This window comes from Poromitra crassiceps, assembly GCF_964638095.1.
Source record: "Poromitra crassiceps genome assembly, chromosome: 1".
NCBI lineage: Eukaryota > Metazoa > Chordata > Actinopteri > Beryciformes > Melamphaidae > Poromitra > Poromitra crassiceps.
The window spans coordinates 20,449,364-20,468,652 of record NC_139623.1 but is presented as its reverse complement, the minus strand read 5'-3'; the positions used below and the strand labels follow the sequence as shown (position 1 = coordinate 20,468,652).

The 19,289-nt window shown below is 42.7% G+C and overlaps 1 protein-coding gene across 1 annotated transcript in view; it reads left to right on the top strand.

Annotated features, from left to right (window-relative positions):
- The window catches only part of sgcd (sarcoglycan, delta (dystrophin-associated glycoprotein)), a gene marked incomplete at both ends in the record, with an annotated part of 474,154 nt that overhangs the window by 125,942 nt on the left and 328,923 nt on the right, over positions 1 to 19,289 (top strand). Inside the window, one exon of the mRNA XM_083642995.1 lies at positions 16,934 to 17,035. Within this exon, the coding sequence (XP_083499121.1) occupies positions 16,934 to 17,035 (102 nt within the window). The remainder of the gene's footprint in view (positions 1 to 16,933; positions 17,036 to 19,289) is intronic.

Sequence of the window (19,289 nt, the reverse complement as noted above, 5' to 3'; positions counted from 1 at the left end):
AGCAGACAAACAAACAAATAAACCTAATACATAACCCCCTTGGTAGGTAAACTAAAGAAGATAATCAAACACGATCCAGCAGATAAATAACCAAAAACATTGACTTCGTTGACAGAGGTTCACATTATCAGATCCTATTTATAGATGGAAGTAGCAGCTAGATAGTGATAGAGGAAATGCTGCAGACAAGACAGACACACTAAGCTATCCAGATTGGAAGTAATCCTCCACATTGTTGTCCCCTCTCTGTCCCTGACTGCTCCATCCTCCACACTATTATTTGTGTTGGATACCTCTGTCCCCGACCGCTCCATCCTCCACACTGTTATTTGTCCACTCTCTGTCCCCAACCGCTCCATCCTCCACACTATTATTTGTGTTGGATACCTCTGTCCCCGACCGCTCCATCCTCCACACTGTTATTTGTGTTGGATATCTCTCCCCGACCGCTCCATCCTCCACACTGTTATTTGTCCCCTCTCTGTCCCCAACCGCTCCATCCTCCACATTGTTAATTGTCCCCTCTCTGTCCCTGACTGCTCCATCCTCCACATTGTTATTTGTCCCCTCTCTGTCCCTGACTGCTTCATCCTCCACAGTATTATTTGTGTTGGATACCTCTGTCCCTGACCACTCCATCCTCTACACTGTTATTTGTGTTAGATATCTCTCCCCGACCGCTCCATCCTCCCAACTGTTATTTGTGTTGGATACCTCTGTCCCGGACCGCTCCACCCTCCACACTGTTATTTGTGTTGGATATCTCTCCCCGACCGCTCCATCCTCCACACTGTTATTTGTCCCCTCTCTGTGCCTGACCACTCCATCCTCCACACTGTTATTTGTCCCTTCTCTGTCCCCGACCGCTCCATCCTCCACACTGTTATTTGTCCCCTCTCTGTCCCCGACCGCTCCATCCTCCACACTATTATTTGTGTTGGAAACCTCTGTCCCCGACCGCTCCATCCTCCACACTGTTATTTGTCCCCTCTCTGTCCCCGACTGCTCCATCCTCCACACTGTACTGGTATTTGACCCCTCTCTGTCCCCGACCGGTCCATCCTCCACTGTTATTTGTGTTGGATCAGCATTTTCTTACTGTTGAGTGCACAGTGCCAACATTTTGTCATGCTCCAGGGTGCATTCAGGTGTTTTCTGATCACCTGGAATGCAGTGGAAATACTCACCAGAGCCCCTTCTAAACATGCAGTGGAATCCGGATTATAACCAGCTCCTAGCCGGTTGGCCTGCATGTTTAGAAACAATTAGCCGGCTCATGCGCACTCCCGCGAGTGTGGATCATGACCATCTGAGCCCCTAGTACGGCGATCCTCAAAGTCCGGACTCCGGTCCGCATCCGCACAGAGACACCATCCTATCCGGACCAAGCGCTATAACCTACAAATCATTGATAACTTACATTTTCACGGAGCGTTTCTATTTTAACCGGCACATGCTTTTATAGTATTTACGGTACTACTGGTTTATCTGCCAGGAACCTCACATACCAATGCACGCGCTGTAAATCATCACACGTGATGCTACTCGGCCAATCAAATAAGTGATTCGTTTCTCTCTGTTGCTTCGAGTGGTGCTGCGAGAGTGTGACACACGGAAGGAGGCGAGAGATAGTAATTTCACATGGTGTGCTCAAAAGAAACCACTCTTACATGTCCATTCATTGTTCTTATGGGCAGATTAAAACCAGTATGTCTCGTGTGAAGTGTGGTGCGATCCTGACCGGTCTATGGAAGCGCCACACATGAGCAAACACACACACACCAGGGCACACTCACTGCCCAACGCAACAGCATGCGAGGTTGATCGACAGACAGACACAGACAGACAGACAGACAGACAGACAGACAGACAGATAGATAGATAGATAGATAGATAGGGAGCTCACTTCTCTCAAGAGAAAATGTTGTTTGTTGGCTGAGAGTGTTAAATGTGAAATGGAGTGAAGAAAAGGGGAAACTTATTTATCTTAAATTAAAGCACTTCATTTTAAGATGCACATATTTCCAAAGCACTCTGTTGTATGTTATTTTTAAATGCATTATTTTACTTGAAATGAGAAAAGATCATTTATTTATTATAGTAGGCTAGTTATGTATAATTAATCCAGTTATTATGAAAACTGTAAATAAGCATTGTTGATGTTTATTTTGATTTAACAATCAGTTGTTGACTACATACAGACATTGTACCATTAGGCTACTTCAATCATTGAGTTCAATGGCACTGAATCATAGCGTAAGCTACTGTATGTTACAATGTTCCGGACCTTTGCTTGAGGAAATTTTCTCTAACTGGACCTCTTTGAATTTTAATTGAGTGCCCCTGCCCTAGTATATGATCCGCATTATTGGAAAAGCGGCTGTTGTTTAACACTGGCAGCTCATGATCCAGATCATGTAGCTGTTATGTCTGAGTGGGCGGGTGGTGGTACTTTACAAACCATTAATGTCCCAGTGATCATTATTTCCATGAATGGACATAGCGTTAGTTACGTGGCTGGATTATTTGGAAGAGAGCCAAATTAGGTGAGTAAACAAGTAAAAGTTGAATGTTTCTTTGTCCCCATCTGCCAGTTTAAAAATGCAACAAGGAGATGATAGCCTACTAGTGGAGTTGCGCGATCTTGACCTCAGTCAGATCGTCAATCGCCACCCTTTGACATGCCAATACACCATGTCATCACGCAAGCACATGGCTAATTAATATGGACGTTAACATCCATATTAATTAGCCATGTGCTTCAGCTGCAATCTCCCTGTACTTTGCTAACTTAGCATCAATGCTAGCGGGACTTACCCAGCTATCGTCATTGCCTGCTTACTGCTGCTTGCTGGTAATGTTAATCCCATATCAGAAAAAGTGTCCAGATTGTCTCCAGGAGGGTCTGAAAAGTTGTCTCGAGTTGGATGCAGCCAAGTATTGTGAGGCAGCCAGTGTTTGTGACTGTGAGCGTCCAAGCTAACACAGCTGCGGAGAGGAGCTGACTGACTGACAGCCTATATCGAGACATAGGCCTAGCCTAACTTTTGTGGGGAGAAATGAATTGAAAACTAGTCAGATATTACTTGAATGCCACTTGTAAAATAAATCACCCACAGTGATTGATGACGGTGCGACTGGGTGGCTTTTGGCCATGTAACAAAGGCAAGTGCTCATTTTTTGCATATTGCCACCCCTCGTTATTGCCTGAATGGTCGGAATGGATCCTCCATTAAAACGGCATGTTATTGAATGGAGTTTGGTTACAGATTCGCTAAAGCTGTTTCCATATCACATTTCTTGTTATCGATACACACTACCGCACCCCCTCCCCCCACCCACTGGCAGAGAGAATACGGACCATTTCCAGCTGTTTCTAAACACAGACTCCTCAGGCTCTATTTTCCCACAGGCCTTAGGCGCAGAAACTGGCCTTAAACGCAAAAATGTGACACAACTAAGTCTCCCTTCATTCATACTGTACACATACATACATACGTATGAATGAAGGGAGACTTAGTACATGTATGTATTACGTACATACATACATACATACATACATACATACATACATACATACTAGGGTTTAATATTTTTCCCGAAAATGAGGCATAGCGGGAAACGGGAAATGAAGAACAATCCCGGGAAATCCCGGGAAATCGCCCTTTTTATTTATTTTTTAATAAATCTATGGGTTGCTAATTTGATGCCGTAGTGTCTTATTTGCTGATATCAATAATTATTCTAATTCTTATTATAGGATTAAAGAAAAATAATGCATTTATGTTAACAAACATTATAATTTAAGATAAAAACTTCATATGAAATGTCTGTTCATTACATGTGAACGTCTGCTGATAAGAACAGCCTCATGGAAATGTTATTTGACAATAAATAAACGGAATTCGTTACAGCACTTAATTTGGGAAGTGATATTGGACAATAAACAAATGAAATTCGTTAAAGCAAGTTATTTTGCGTGTTTCAATTAAGCTGAGCTGGATTCCATATTCTGATAGCGTTCAGCAGCCTTTCTATAATAGCCAAACAATTTAATTTACTTGCCAAGTGACATTCATTGTTCAAGTGCAATTGAATCAGGCCCGTATCTAGGGTGAGGTTACTGGGTGGGCAATTGACATTTTTGGGGGGGCAATGAAAATAGCCATACCAAAAAGAAACTGGCCAAAAATGTGCCTAACTTTGGAACATTATTGCCGACAAGCTAGTATGCCATACAGTAGCTGGTACCAGGTCCGTTTTTAGCCTGTTACATCTTTGGCGGTAGGTTGCCCAAAGGTTCTCGGTTTGGGGATGGGGATTAAGTTGCATTATATTCTAACACTAAACTGTTCCACTAGGTGTCCACATTGTGCTGTGGGTAACCTAAGTATGAACTTTCACTCAGGGGACAGGCCAATGTTTACAAAACTCCTATTATTAAACTATTTGGAAACTAACTATGTACATAGAAACTAAATAACAAACTAACTGTTATTATATTCACAAGACTTTTAGTCTTAAAAGTAAAAAGAAAAAAACTTTGAAAGCAGATTGATTTACCATAAAACTTAAAAACATCCTTCATCCATCATTTCAATAATCAACTCCATAACAGTTATTTTCATTGGATGACCTTATTTCTCAAATCAAATTAAAGACTAGTGCAGTGAGACTTAACCATAGCTAAAAACGATTTGCCATTTAGCCTTCAAACCTATATTTACAAGACGTTTAGTCTTATTCAAACTCAAACTGAAATTAAAACTTTGAAAGCAGATTGACTTTGTTACCCTAACAAATAAATAACAATCCTTCATCCATAGTTTAAAATAATCAACTCCATAATATTCTTTTCATTGGATGAGCTTATTTCTCAAATCAAATTAGAGCTATAAGGTGCCCAGTGGTCTCCAACCTTCGGGTCGCGACCCTAAGTGGGGTCGCCTGGAATTCAAAAAGGGAGATAAAAAAAAAAAAATTGGGTGGGCAAGATTAATTTTTGGGTGGGCATGGCCCACCCCTGCCACCCCCTAGATCTGGCCCTGAATTGAATCAATAAACTACTAGGGCCCTATTCTCCCACAGGCCTTCGGCGCAAAAACGAGCCTTAAAGGCAAAAAAACGTGCCTTGCGCCTGCCTCGGGAAGATATCGACATGGCTTTAGGCCCCCAAATGCGCTTTAGGCGAAATGGGCGTGGCGCAGTCCCAGAATGGGCGAGAATGGGCGTTTCGGCCTTAAATACCGGCCTAATGATATCTTCCCACCTGGCGTTAATTGAGCGCTTTGCGCTTTTGAAAACCAGGCCTATTCAGTGCGCCGATTGCGTGGAGCGCTCCTCTGTCTCTCCTCTGTCTCTCCTCTGTCGCAGTCTGTGTCACTCCCTCTCTCTTGCTCATCAGTCTGACAGGCACAATACTTGAAAAAAAGTTTGCCGGTTCTCTCTCTCTCTGACTCCCTCGCACAGACAGATCTCTCTCTCTGACTCCCTCGCTCAGACAGACACAACACAATAGTATAACAACATGACTGTTCTTTCTAACATGACAGTTTTGAGCCCGTGAAGGCGAGAGAAAATGAGATCATTCTGGTCAAACATTCACTGCCTGGGTCCCTGCAACAGTCACACATGTGAAATCTCCCAGCATGCATTGGTCTAATCCATTTCGCTAATAAATAGCAACCAAATGAGCCAAAATAGATATAAAGGTAGATCTAAATAATGTGTAATATGAACACAACCTGCAATTGTAGAACATTTCAATATTGGAGCAAATAAAACATCGAAATGAAAACACCACCCTATGTGAAACATATATGTCATATTGGGGCTATATACTGTATATCCCTTGTAGATTTAATGTAACTTAGATGAGTGACAGTGTAACGTGGTTCTACTGGCATGTCCTACTGTGATGTCTGCTCCAATAAATTGGCTTTACTTCACATTTTAGTTTTACAATAAAAACACATTTCTGCAATGACTTTACATAATGTCGGCTATATTTATGTGCATCATCCTACCTGTGCAGCAGGGGAGAAGAAAAGGTAGCAAAACAATATCATTCTGGACAAACTTTCACCAATCTAATTAATCTCATCATACGGATAGGCTATATTTTTCTACCTGATGCGTTTAGAACATTCTTTTCACTTTGCTCTTGCTATAGTGTAGCGTATTTACATGCTTGCAGTATTTAAACTGCAGTTAGATTGGTTTGAGAATAATATGTGACACCATATGTCGTTTTGACCCTCAATTAGGCCGAGGTCATTTTTCTGATTTTTACAGATTCTGAAATGGCAGACTGTAAGCTTTCAAATGATGTGTCACACATTGTAATCTGAAAAAAATTGAAGGAGATATGCTTATTTGATTGTTCACACTCTGGGGAGGTCTGAGAAAAGAAAGCTGAGAAATCACCTCTCAAAGATCGTGAACTTTTCACACCTGGAGCTCCAAGGCAAGGGGGGAGTGAACAATGGCTCCTCATTTACATTGACCACTCCCAAACCATTAAGCTGTCAGTCTCTGTCAGTCCACTGAGAATGACAGATGGGAGAGTGCACACAACCCAGTGCACACAACCCAGTGTGCACTGGCCGACATCGGCCAGTGCCCCCCCCCCCACTTCTCCTAAGTTAGGAGTGAACAGTGAAAATAAACTACAAAAATATTATCCTAAAAAGGCATTTATTATAACAAAAAGCATTTAATATAAAACCAATATTCAGTAATACCAGAGATGCTCACAAGTCATTTTTTGCAAGTCAAAGTCAAGTTTCAAGTCTTTGGTCACAAGTCCAAGTCAAGTCTTGGGTCTTTTGGTCAGTCCAAGTCAAGTCTCAAGTATCTTATGGATGAGCGTTCTATCATCTGCTGCATGCCATCTGGCCTGCTTAGAACACTGCATAGCTAAAACTAAGGAATTCAAAGCATGTACTGTATTATCCTCACTCCTTTATCTATTAGCATACAGTATCAGCATTGATTGGATGACATCAGTATAGATTTCCTTAATGTGAATGCACCCAAAAAATAATATAAAAAATAAAGATTGTTCACAAGCAAAAAGTAAAAAAATTACAAACGACAGGACACGACAGGAAGTGCCTTGCTATCCGGGTCGGTTGCGTATGACATTCTTAACTAAACCACCAGTCCTACTTAACTAAAAGTTAAGTAAAAAAATATCAAAATAACTTTTTCAAAAGCTCAAAAACATTGACATTGCCAAACCCCCCCGGAGCTGGGCGGGGTCTTGAACGAGTCAAGTGGAGTGAGAGGGTTTTTTCAGGCTGGCTAGCGAGGCCTCCCAGCCTGTAGACATGCAGGTGGAGGGCATGTGATGTCTTGTGCTTCATCAGAACAGAATTGTCTGATCTTCTCAAAAAGATACTTCTGCCTGGCCATGTCCAGTCCAGGCGGAGTCTGCACAGGAAGAGGCTTTAATGGCGGACGGGCATCTGCGTTGCGTAGCAGCTGAAACTCCACTGGTTCTGCTTCACAGTGTTCTCTGGCGACAACCACACCAGGTCTCTGCGCATCAAAGCTGTAAAAGAAAGAAATATGGCACATTTAAAATCTTAATAAAATAAAATAAAATAAAATAAAATAAAATAAAATAAAATAAAGTAAAATAAAATAAAATAAAATGGGAATGATAATTACCTGAAGTGCTGGTAACTCTTTATCTGTGGCAGTTTTCTGAAGTATTTTGTCAGGTGTTCTTGCCAGTCGTAGGTTTTAAAACACACAGTGCCATTCTCTCGTCCGACAAGCTGGGGGATGTTTACATGTGCCACAGGAGAGCTGTCATGCACAACCTTTTCGATGTCGGCCAAAGTGCACACTTTGCGCTTCCTGAAACACTGCTTGACCAGTCCAAAACACCAGCCGGGGCCAAACTTGGTGTGGCCTACAATCAGGAAGTGAAGGCTCAGCTTGAAGTGGAGTTTGTGCATTGTTCTCCACGCTGCGTACCAAAGAACAAAGTTATTTTTGTTCTGCCCGCTGCAGTTGTCACAGTGAAGGTCCACGTCTGTTTCTCCAACTCCATATTTCTTGAAAAAATGATGCAGGTAATTGATGACAGCATTGCTTCCCTTGCCTGATGCCATGCCCTCATCAATCAGGTAATTCACTTGCTTAGGCATGCCTTCACAGTGGACACCAAAAAGGCCACACTTGCATGGAGTCAAAAAATAGACAGGGCCAGGCTGTTGTGGGTCAGACGGGTAGTGCACCTGAGAGACGGAGAGATAGGAAAAAGATGAAATACAAACTGTGTGTGTGTGTGTGTGTGTGTGTGTGTGTGTGTGTGTGTGTGTGTGTGTGTGTGAGAGAGAGAGAGGTGTGATAAGATAAAAATGTATTCTCACCTGTTGTGCAAAATCAAAACTATAGTGCATGGTGATCGGCCTGGTTGCAGGTTTGTTCTTGCCAAATGACAGCTGCAACTCGTCACAGGTCTTTCTACAGGCGGCAGTCATCTGCTGATAAAGTTTGCGCTCCCTTGCAACAGAGTCGAGATGCACTTGCTGCTTCTTGACACTGTCAGATTTCAACTCATCTGGCTTGTTGATGCTTTTATTCATTAGGTCGTTGTTTTTTTTGCACTGCCAGCACAGATCCGTTTTAGGTTTGGTGCTTGCAATGTGAGGGACCAGTGACTTCCACAGCCTTGTGAAGCTGCACTCACCAACCGCATGCTGCCCTGCAAAGACAATGTTTTTATGAGCATCACTGTACTTTACTTATCAAAAATAGATCACATAGAATAGCCTAATGGTTAAAGACACACACACACACACATGGTGAAAGTTGTGAGTTATAAAGGGGTGAAGGTTCATGTCGGGTGTTTTATTGGGTCAGAGGTTAGGAATGAATGGAGAAGGCTGCGGAATGTTTGCATAACTATGACAATAGAAGTGTGTGTGTGTGTGTGTGTGTGTGTGTGTGTGTGTGTGTGTGTGTGTGTGTGTGTGTGTGTGTGAATACTAATACAAACTTACCAAGCTGTTCCATAGCATCTTTGTACAGGCGCCAGACTGAAGCTTTAGAGGCAGAAGTTGGCAGAAGCTTAGCACTAAAGTCTCTATGCCCGGCATGGCGACCAGGCAAAGGAATCCTCTGCATAGTTTGCTATGAATGTAACGACTCTTTTGATGTCATCATAGCCGAGGTAATTCTTGTTTGTGCGTGGTTGTGTCTTCCTCTGCCGTGGGACCAATCCATTCTCTTTGTAGGATTTGATAAGGGCTTTCAGAAGCTTTGTGCTGATCCTGGAATAAACAAAATAAAACATTAATAATCAATCAGATTTATATTTTTTGAAACAGTCTTTATTATATCCTGACATTTATAGCCTAAGCTAGTTTGCAATGTTTGTCCCTTGCTTAGGCTATAAATGTCAGGATATATAACAAAGACTGTTTCAAAACTTTCAATCTGTTTCAATAAACTCTTTCAATAAACTAAATCTTGTTTGCTTGCAAGGTTAGAATAACACTAGCGACTATCAGCTTACAAAGAGTATTTAATGCAAGAGTCGAGATTTCAGTCCTGGAAAACAATAGCGCAAACGCCGTTTTGGCGCGCAACAAACAAAGACGACCCAACATGGCGGCTCTGCACATTTGCACACATAGGTTGCCGCCATTTTGACAATGACCAACAATGACCCAAGATGGCAGCTCTATATGCTTCTCTTGCAACATAATATCTTTGTACTGTAAACATGGGCACTCTCTCACACTCTCTCACACACACACACACACACACGAGTTAAGATAGATATGAAACTCACCCAAACACAAAGCAGAACGTCTCACGGCAAACGACAGTCGCCTTAACCATGTATTGCGTTCGGTTCTTTTGTCGCTTTTTATTCACTTGCTTTGTGGCTTGAGTCATGTCAGAATCATTCGTCAAAGCGTGATACACAGCCATAATAGCGATATCTCTACATTCTGGCGACATAGCAGAGTAATCCAGCCTGGTGTTGTAAATGACGTTGTCACAAAGTTTCTTACTGCAGGAGATTGGCTGGTGAATAGAGTTCTCTTTTCGTCTGGCCTGGCATTTGCAATCAAAGTTTCGTATTTTCTCGATTTCCTGATCATAATCTGTGTCCACGGTTATGGGATCCACTGATGTTAAAATCTCCTGCACGCTTTCAATGACTGCGCTGTCGGGGATCTCCGCCTCGTTGTCTGGGTCTGGGTCTGCGTCCACGTCTTCAGGAAAATATTTTTCATCGTCCTCATCGTCGCTTTCACCAGCGCCATCCTGTGTGCCGCTGGTCATGTAATCCAGGACATAGGAATTCATCAATTCTTCACTGTCCATTCCGCCTGGAATGGTGAATTTGTTCAGGAGAGCAGCAACGGAACTATCATTTTTCCTCATTCTCGCCTGCTGCTTGTTTTCCATCTTGTCTCAGCCGTTCTGTTGAATGTTGTGGTTGTGCAGCTCCGGTGGCTACTGAATATTTATGCGGATGCGCGTCCTATCGCGCGCCCTGATTGGCGGATACAAACAAAGGCCGGCCGACACCCAATCGATACTACTTATGCAAATCCAAGACACAGCCTGGTTTCCTCCCGTCTCCTTGACAAAACAGGGACTTTTATTTAACAAAATTAACGCATTTAATGACCCCAAAACGTCTTCATTTTATATGGAATGGATAGTTCAAATAATATATTTTGTACTATTGGAAAAAAAAAAAAAAAAACATTTTTTCAAGAAAATACTTTTGACGCTCTGCTGTGAAGAACTGCCACGGCCGAATTACGGTACCTCCCGACCGCTGGCGTCACATATGGAATAATAGCCTATACAGACAGGGGATAAAAGGGCAGGGCCGCGGGAAGTCCCTAGATTTTTTCTAAAAAAAAAATTACAAATGTAAGTAAAAATATTTTGCAGTGCACTATGTTCCTTTCTTGTTTAAGAATGTTTCGGGAAATGAAAATGTAGCGTATTTAAATAGAATTATCAACAATAACAATCAAGGAAGTTACATGCTTGTAGGCTAGAGAAGAAGAAGCGCGCATGCATGCACATGTTGTGTTGAACCAACCAACAACCAATATGAATTGTTTAATCTGGCAATAAAGAAATGTGAACTTGACATGCTATTTTAATAGCCTACTCAAAAATGCACCTCCCACTATACAGCAAAGAGAGGAGTCAATGTTTCTTGATATATGCCATTCAGATCAGAATAATTAGTCTAGTCATAAGTTTGCTGATAATATTTCTATCATGTTAAGTCTGTGTCATGTTAACTGGTGTATTCAGAGCAAATTGGGAGATATAGAGCATTATCATCATGCTATACATCTCCCTCTTTGCTCTGAATGAGTGAGAAAAGGAGAAAATACTGAATAATTACATCACAACAGTATCCTAATGTTAATTTAAAATGAGATATTCCTCTAAATATGGCAAAAAAATGAAAGAAAAAAACGTCCAAATTTTTTTCCCACCGAGAGTCCCTTCCTCCCAGCACCCCCTGCTTAAAATGACTTCCAGCGGCCCTGTAAAAGGGAGGGGGGGAGATCAGAGCCCTCGGCTTTTCTGAAGCCGGACTGGATCGCTCCGTGCGGTGGCGTGCCGTCCATTAGGCGAACTAGGCAAATGCTAGCGGCGCTTGAGCCGTTAGGGGCGCCAGAGAGTGTAAAAAAAATAAAATTTTTTTTTTTTTTACAAATACTTTTTCATGATAAGGCCTACTATTATTTTACAATAGTAGAGAAAAAATAAGCAGAACAACGTCTTAAGTCTTTAAATAATAGTGAAATCATTTTTCTAATTCTGGCTTTCTGGCTGCCTGGGCTGCAGCACTTTCACCATGGTCCCTAATCCATACCACCCCACCCCCTGCACGGCCGCGCCCCCTTCTACCTGCTCGGAGCTTTTTCCCAGAGTGGGGGAAGGGAGCTGGAAGCTGGGTGCTGAGGGTGCTGCAGCACCCCTGGTGGCAAGGAATGGGATTTTCGAAATTGTTGGATTTGGCTGTCTTGTGTTTATACCACCAACAAGATGCATTAAAAAACAGTTTGTGCTTCCCAGCTCTAATCTTATTTCATACGCTCTCTCTTCTAAAGTGTTTGATTTTCATCATAATCTGGTTTTCCATAATAATAATAATAAGTTCAGTGTTTATGCCTGTGTTGCTGTCTGTTGTAGTGTAAAACAACTAAAGGGAGAGCAGGTGCTTACATGAAAGTGAGTGAGAAAAGGAGAAGATACTGAATAATGATATCACAGCAGTATAATCCTAATGTTAATTTAAAATTAAATATTCTTCTAAATATGGATGAAAGTCCAAAAAACATCAAATTTTCTTCGCCGCTGCCCTCGTGGGCAGCACCGAGAGTCCCTTCCTTACAGCACCCCCTACCTAAAAGTACTTACAGCGCCACTGGGGAAGGGCGATTCTGAGCCTGCACTGCAGTGGTGGAATTAGCTGCGATATAATTTTTATTATATTTTCTTTGGGGGAGGGGGGGGGGGGCACCAGCAAAAATCTTGCCTAGGGCACCAACTTGGTCAGGCACGCCACTGGCTCCGTGGAATTGGAGCTGAAAAGTGAAGCATGTGATTTGTTTACTGCACTTACCCAATGAGCAGATAGTGCATAATTTTACGCTTAAAAGGCGTGGTTGTAATGCTTAAGGCTGCGTGTAGCGCCAACACCAAGATATCGAGTGGGCTGGTCCACGCCCACTGATCTGCGCTGCGCTGGGCGCTCAGCGCAGTTTATAGGCTGATGCAACGATAGGGGCCACTAGTAGTCTCTTAGAACAGACGAGTTGGCTTCCGCAATTTTCAAATGCTTCCGCCATACCGTCTGTAATTCGTGGGCGAGAAGCATGCGCCAACCGGAATGGGAAGCAGAAAGGCGGGTCTTCCGCTCATTAGTCCAATCAGAACATATTAAGGCGGGTCTTCCGCTCATTAGTCCAATCAGAACATATTTTTCGTGGACACACGTGTCGTGATTGGTCGGATTCTGTCGAACTTCCTTCCAGTCTGAAGGTTTTTTTCTCAACTTCCTTGTGTATGTTCTGGGGGTGTAACGTACAGACTGTTTAGCTGCATTCGCCGGATGTAGATGAGACAGTCTGTTTTAAGAGACTAATAAACTAGTGCAAACAATCACGGCCTGCGCCGCTTGTGCAAAATTCACGGCTTTAAGAATCCGTCATATGCTGCCATTTCTGACAGTATTTCGGCCACCGAGGCTTTTGGTGTTGAGTAGGCTATGCTTCACTTGTGGGGTTTCTGCGACTCCAAATGTCGCAGCAACCCGCTTGTTGATCGTCCTCCACATCTTATCACTCGCTCACAGAGGTTACATGTGGCATCCTCGTTGTTTTGGTTGTTTGTAAAGTATCTCCACACAAAACTACTGGCAAGCGTGGCAGCAGAAGACATTGTGGTGGAATCCACCACCGTGGTGGGCGTGGTCCGTTCTTTTAATACATCCATGAGCATGGTGCATTAAGTGCTCTCAGTGTGTGACCCACTCAACAGGTTAGTGTGGGCTGTGTGGACGAATTACCGTATTAACTGCAGTAATGGTCATTACGCAATTTCATTTAGGCTACAATAGGCTGTACAGCTATTTTCTTAAATTCATTTTTTCCCGTTTCCCGCTATTGTATTTTCCGGGAAACGGGAAATGGTCCAGTCGGGATTTCCCGGGAATCCCGTTTCCCGGGATTAAACCCTAATACATACATACAAACAAACAAACAAACAAACAAACAAACAAGCAAACAAACAAATAAACATCCCATCCATCACATTCTCACTCAAATGCTCTACTCACATTTTAGCAGAGCGGATCAAGCTCTCATATTATGAGTAGGGATGGGTACTGAGCACCGGTATTTAATTGGTACCGGTTCCTGACTGGTTGGTACTAGGAGTATTGATAAGGTCCTGGACGGTGCTGCTATCAGTATTTTATTTTTTATTTTTATTATTTTCTTACCGTTCCCAAATGATGACGAAGCGGCACCAGGCGTTTGATGTTGCGTGTTTACACTCCTGTCCTGTCACTACGCTTGTGGCAGGTTTAAAAGATTTAAAAGATCAGTAGTATATTTGGAAGAAAACTAGTTTCATGATAGGAGGCATCGCGCTGTTGAATCACACAACACAGTCTGAAAAATAAAGTGAGCGACTGCCCTGTGATGATTGGGAGGGAGACAGAGAAAACTTTGCCTCGCATTGCACAAACATCACGGTGCTGAACCTGACCTATTTTCTGACTGAATATTATGTGGACTTTGCCAACTCTGAATACAGAACAACGAACAGCGACGGTGTTAACTTTACCTGGAATGTTACGTTAGCTTGAAGCATATTACATCCAGAGTCATTCGTTCAGCAGATAAAGTTGGTCCACAAACTCCACATAACGTAACTGACTCCATCGCACTGGCTTGTTTCATAGTCCTTTGAAAGCGGGTGTGATTTATCCAGACTTGATGAAGAAAACGTTTTGTAAATGAAAATTTACCCCAGTAAAGAGATTGAATGCAGCCAACTTTGTCTTGGTGTCGAGTTTAAGTGACGTGTGCAATCCCCCGGGTCTAATGTTCAAATAGCTTGACATAACATTTGTGCGATTTTTGAGAAAACCATATAGTTAGTGAATACCATAAGGTTTATTTTCAGTTCTATATAAGTCTGGACTACCCTGCATGTTGTGAGAGTTATATAGAAGTCTATTGGACTACCCTGCACGTTGTGGGAGTTCTATAGAAGTCTATGGACTACCCTGCACGTTGTGGGAGTTCTATAGAAGTCTATGGGACTACCCTGCACGTTGTGGGAGTTCTATAGAAGTCTATTGGTCCCATCCTATTGCTCTGCCTTAGAGCTGCTGTGGATTATCTCTGGAAAGGGCTGATGTAAAATCAATTTAGTTCAACTCCTGAAACGCAGCTCGTCGGTGTGTGTGTGTGTGTGTGTGTGTGTGTGTGTGTGTGTGTGTGTGTGTGTGTGTGTGTGTGTGTGTGTGTGTGTGTGTACACACACGCGCGCACGAAGAGGGACCGGCCCAATCTCTGGGTCCCTTTGATGGAAACCCACAACTCAATCTGAGGACGAAGACATCTATCAAAGAATATAATTTCTTCAGAAGTGCCGAGTAGGTAAAATATACTCGCCTTTTCTCGCGCTTTACAGTTAAATAGAGTCACTTTTCATCATCAGAATCGGAAATTGGGTTTAAATAATGCTGGCCGGCCATCTCTGGCGGACGGATTTCCACGTGGGGATAATTCACAATCGCAGCACGTCCAGGTTTGACGCCCCCCGTCGCAGCAACACTTCCTGCATTTGAATGTGGTTTACACACAAGGAGAAGGATTACATGGAGGAGGCTTGAAAAGCCACCTCAGATACTTTGGGATTTCAAGGGGTCTTGATCTCCATTTGCTCGTCAGAAGCTGTGGGATCAAAAGACAAAAAGGCTTTGGAGGAGGAGATCACATGGACAGATAGCTTGTCTATCTCTCTCTCCTCTCCTTCATGTCTCATGTCTCTTCTATCACACAATTGTCTCTGTTCTTTGAGATGATCCAGCAGGTGTTCTGGTCTAATATATAATGTATACAGTATTGGATGGGAAGTCGAGGGTCATCCTTGCTCGTCGTGTCTGAATCAAAGCAGCACTGAGCCAGTCTCCTCTCCCAAATCTCCTCTCATCATCGTGGTTAATATCCTTTGCTGTTTCTCTGCTCTGGGCTACTCACAGATTACGGAAGTGCCTGTAACACCGCTGCAATACCTCTGACTGACTGGCAGGCTACTGCAGGGAAAACACTCCTTTTTCATCAGATCTTTGTTATCAGATCTTTCTTTGTTAGTTGTCCTCTTCTTTTTTTGATCTCAAGTCCCACCCCCCCCAGCTTATTTGTATTATTTGGTCTGTTTTGTCTCTTGTACTGTATATTTTGATGACTGATGACTGATGTGTGTATATTTTACGTGAATGATTTATAGGACTTATTGAAATCAAGGGGATTACTTTGAAGCCCCCAAGGCTTATTTCTTGTCCTATACAGGGCCGCGGGAAGTAGGGGTGCTGCAGGTGCTGCAGCACCCCCTAGATTTTTTCCTTTTTTTTTTTTTTTTTTTTTTTTTTTACAAATGTAATTAAAAATATTTTGCAGTGCACTATGTTCCTCTCTTGTTTAAGAATGTTTCGGGAAATGAAAATGTAGCCTATTTAAATAGAATTATCAACAATAACAATCAAGGAAGTTACATGCTTGTAGGCTAGAGAAGAAGAAGCGTGCATGCACGCACATGTTGTGTTGAACCAACCAACAACCAATACGAATTGTTTAATCTGGCAATAAAGAAATGTGAACTTGACATGCTATTTTAATAGCCAAATGCACCTCCCACTATACAGCAAAGAGAGGAGTCAATGTTTCTTGATATATGCCATTCAGATCAGAATAATTAGTCTAGTCATTAAGTTTGCTGATAATATTTCTATCATGTTAAGCCTGTGTCATGTTAACTGGTGTATTCAGAGCAAATAGGGAGATATAGAGCATTATCATCATGCTATATATCTCCCTCTTTTCTCTGAATGAGTGAGAAAAGGAGAAAATACTGAATAATTACATCACAACAGTATCCTAATGTTAATTTAAAATGAGATATTCCTCTAAATATGGCAAAATTAAATTAAAAAAAAACATCCAAAATTTTTTCGGCGGGGCCTGAGAGTCCCTTCCTCCCAGCAACCCCTGCTTAAAATGACTTCCAGCTTCCCTGGTCCTATACATAATTAATAAAACTTGATAGCAGTTGTTCTTCTTTGAACCTGAAACACACAGACGTCCAAACAGAATTGAACTAACCTTCTCTGTGTTTGTGTTCTCCTCAGGACGGCATGGGCAACCTCAGAATAACGGAGAAGGGCCTGAAACTGGAGGGGGATTCAGAGTTCCTCCAACCTCTCTATGCCAAAGAAATCCAGTCCAAACCAGTAAGTAACTCACAGAAACACACACACTTTAGCATTTATCAGCAAACTGAAGCTAGTGATACAGACTTGACACATTTAGCTGTAGGGCTCGGATGATCTCCTCATCTCAAAATATGATTTGATATACAATATAGTTCGCGGTTCAATAAAACCATGAGACAAGGTCATAAATGAGTAACCTGATGCTGCCAGATGGTTTGTTACAGAAAATCATCTGGAACTTGTCCTTGGAAAACTGTTTTGAAAAGGGCAGCCATGTTCAAAAAATACCTGGCAGGTGATTGGATGAACCACCTGTCTATCACAGGCTCACACCTAAATCCCTCCCAGTACTGCCTCTGGACATTGCTTGGCCCATCCCCTTGGACCGAGATAGCTTGGAATGTGACAATCGCGATTTTGCGAATCCAGCTGCCTCGCAAGATTAATAAATAAGTTCAGTGACAACAAAGTCTGACTGTGCAGAATTATGTTTATTTCTGAAACACAAATCTTTCTAGCAATACCATTGGCTCATTTTTTAACCATTTAAAAATGTCATGACAAAGTGACATCAATAACATTTGGATGGATGGTGAGCATGTGAAACTGTGATGGTCAAGCGTGTCATTTGTGACAGTAGAATGAAAATGAGCTCATGTTTTTTTTCTCTCCCATGATGCATATTGTCACATTTGTGCATTCTTGCAATATTTGAAATTTCATTGTCCCATACCCTGACATAGCAGAGCTTCTGTGTCCACTGGCCACGTCTTTATTTAGTCAGTAAGTGCTAAACAGATGCTGAGACATATCTTGGAAGTGCAGTGCTCTTTTCCTCAACCTACCAGCAGTTTGCTAAGCCCTTAGCGCTGAGAGTGAGCTGCAGCATGTCATCTCCAACAAGGAGAAGAAGACAGAGAAGCTGTGAGGAGAGGATCCTCCAGCCACACTGAGGGAAACCATATGAGCGCTCCTATATCCCGCTTATAAGTGTGCATCGATTACAATGGAGAGTGTAAAGTTAGGGTTAATGTTTTTCACCGGCCATTAGTTTCCAGCACAAGGCACATTTCTGGTGGGACACAAGGTATAGAGGTTAGGTGAGCTGAAAATAGAGGTTTTATTTCCTTAACACTTGTTCAGTCACAGACATGTGCACCTGGAGGCTGTGTGCTGTTAGCTGCTGAGCAGCAGGTGAGGAGCTGCAGCTTAAAGGATTACTGACTGTTCCTCATTCACTTCTCCAGATCTTCCCAGCCAGCATTCAAACCACTTGTATGCACATTCATACCAGTGGATAGGTTTGAAGTGGGGGCATCAAACTTTTGATGATGTAATAGGCTAGTGAGCTTTTTCACATCAACTTCATTTCAATATCAGCCTAGCCTACCGTTTCTGTACAACTAAAATATGGTAAGAAATGCATGGGGCACAGTGGCACAGTGGTAGTAGCACTGTCGCCTCACAGCAAGAAGGTCCTGGGTTCGATTCTCACTTTGGGTGCTGAGGGTGTGTCCCCAGTTCCATGTCCTCAGTGCCTACAGCCCAGGTGGGGTTGTCAAAAAGGGCCTTTGTGTGTGGTTTGCATGTTCTCCTCGTGCTCCCCTGGGGTTTTCTCCAGGTAGGAACCCCCGACAAAAACATACAAAAGAAAAAAAAAGAAATGCATTCTCATCAGGCTACTTCCAGATCAAAATTAGTCAGATAGCACTGCCAACACCAAGCCCAAGCCGGTTTAAATAACAAGCACGTCGTTACTTAATTCAAATGTGCAAGCATGTGCAGAAAGAGAGAGAGTCCTACCAAAGAAAGTGATTAGAATGAGTGTTTACATAACGAAATGTGTTAAGCCTCATGATTGGGCCTAGCATGCAAGAAGTGGGTCGGGCCTAGGCCCACCCATAGCTAATACCTGGCTTAAAAGTTAGACGTTACCACTTTATTACCATAACACCTGAAAATGGTGGGGACAAAAGGTCTCGTTGTACCCCCTATTCCGGCGGCAGTGCCAGTGATACAATTTTGCCAGGATGGACACAACATAACACCGCCATGCCTGCGCCAATTTTCAAAGTGGGTGTCGACCCTCCCAGGTGGGAAACAAACAACACCCTGCCAGTGTTAACGCCAGTGGTCGACAGCACCACAGCTTCAATTTCTATGTTGTTCCAGGCAATCTACTGGCGTATGCCGATCCAAATGCTGCAAAGCCTGTCTGAGGCCTCCTGCTATGTTCTGTTAAGGAATTAGCATTCTGCAGCGCTTCCTGCCA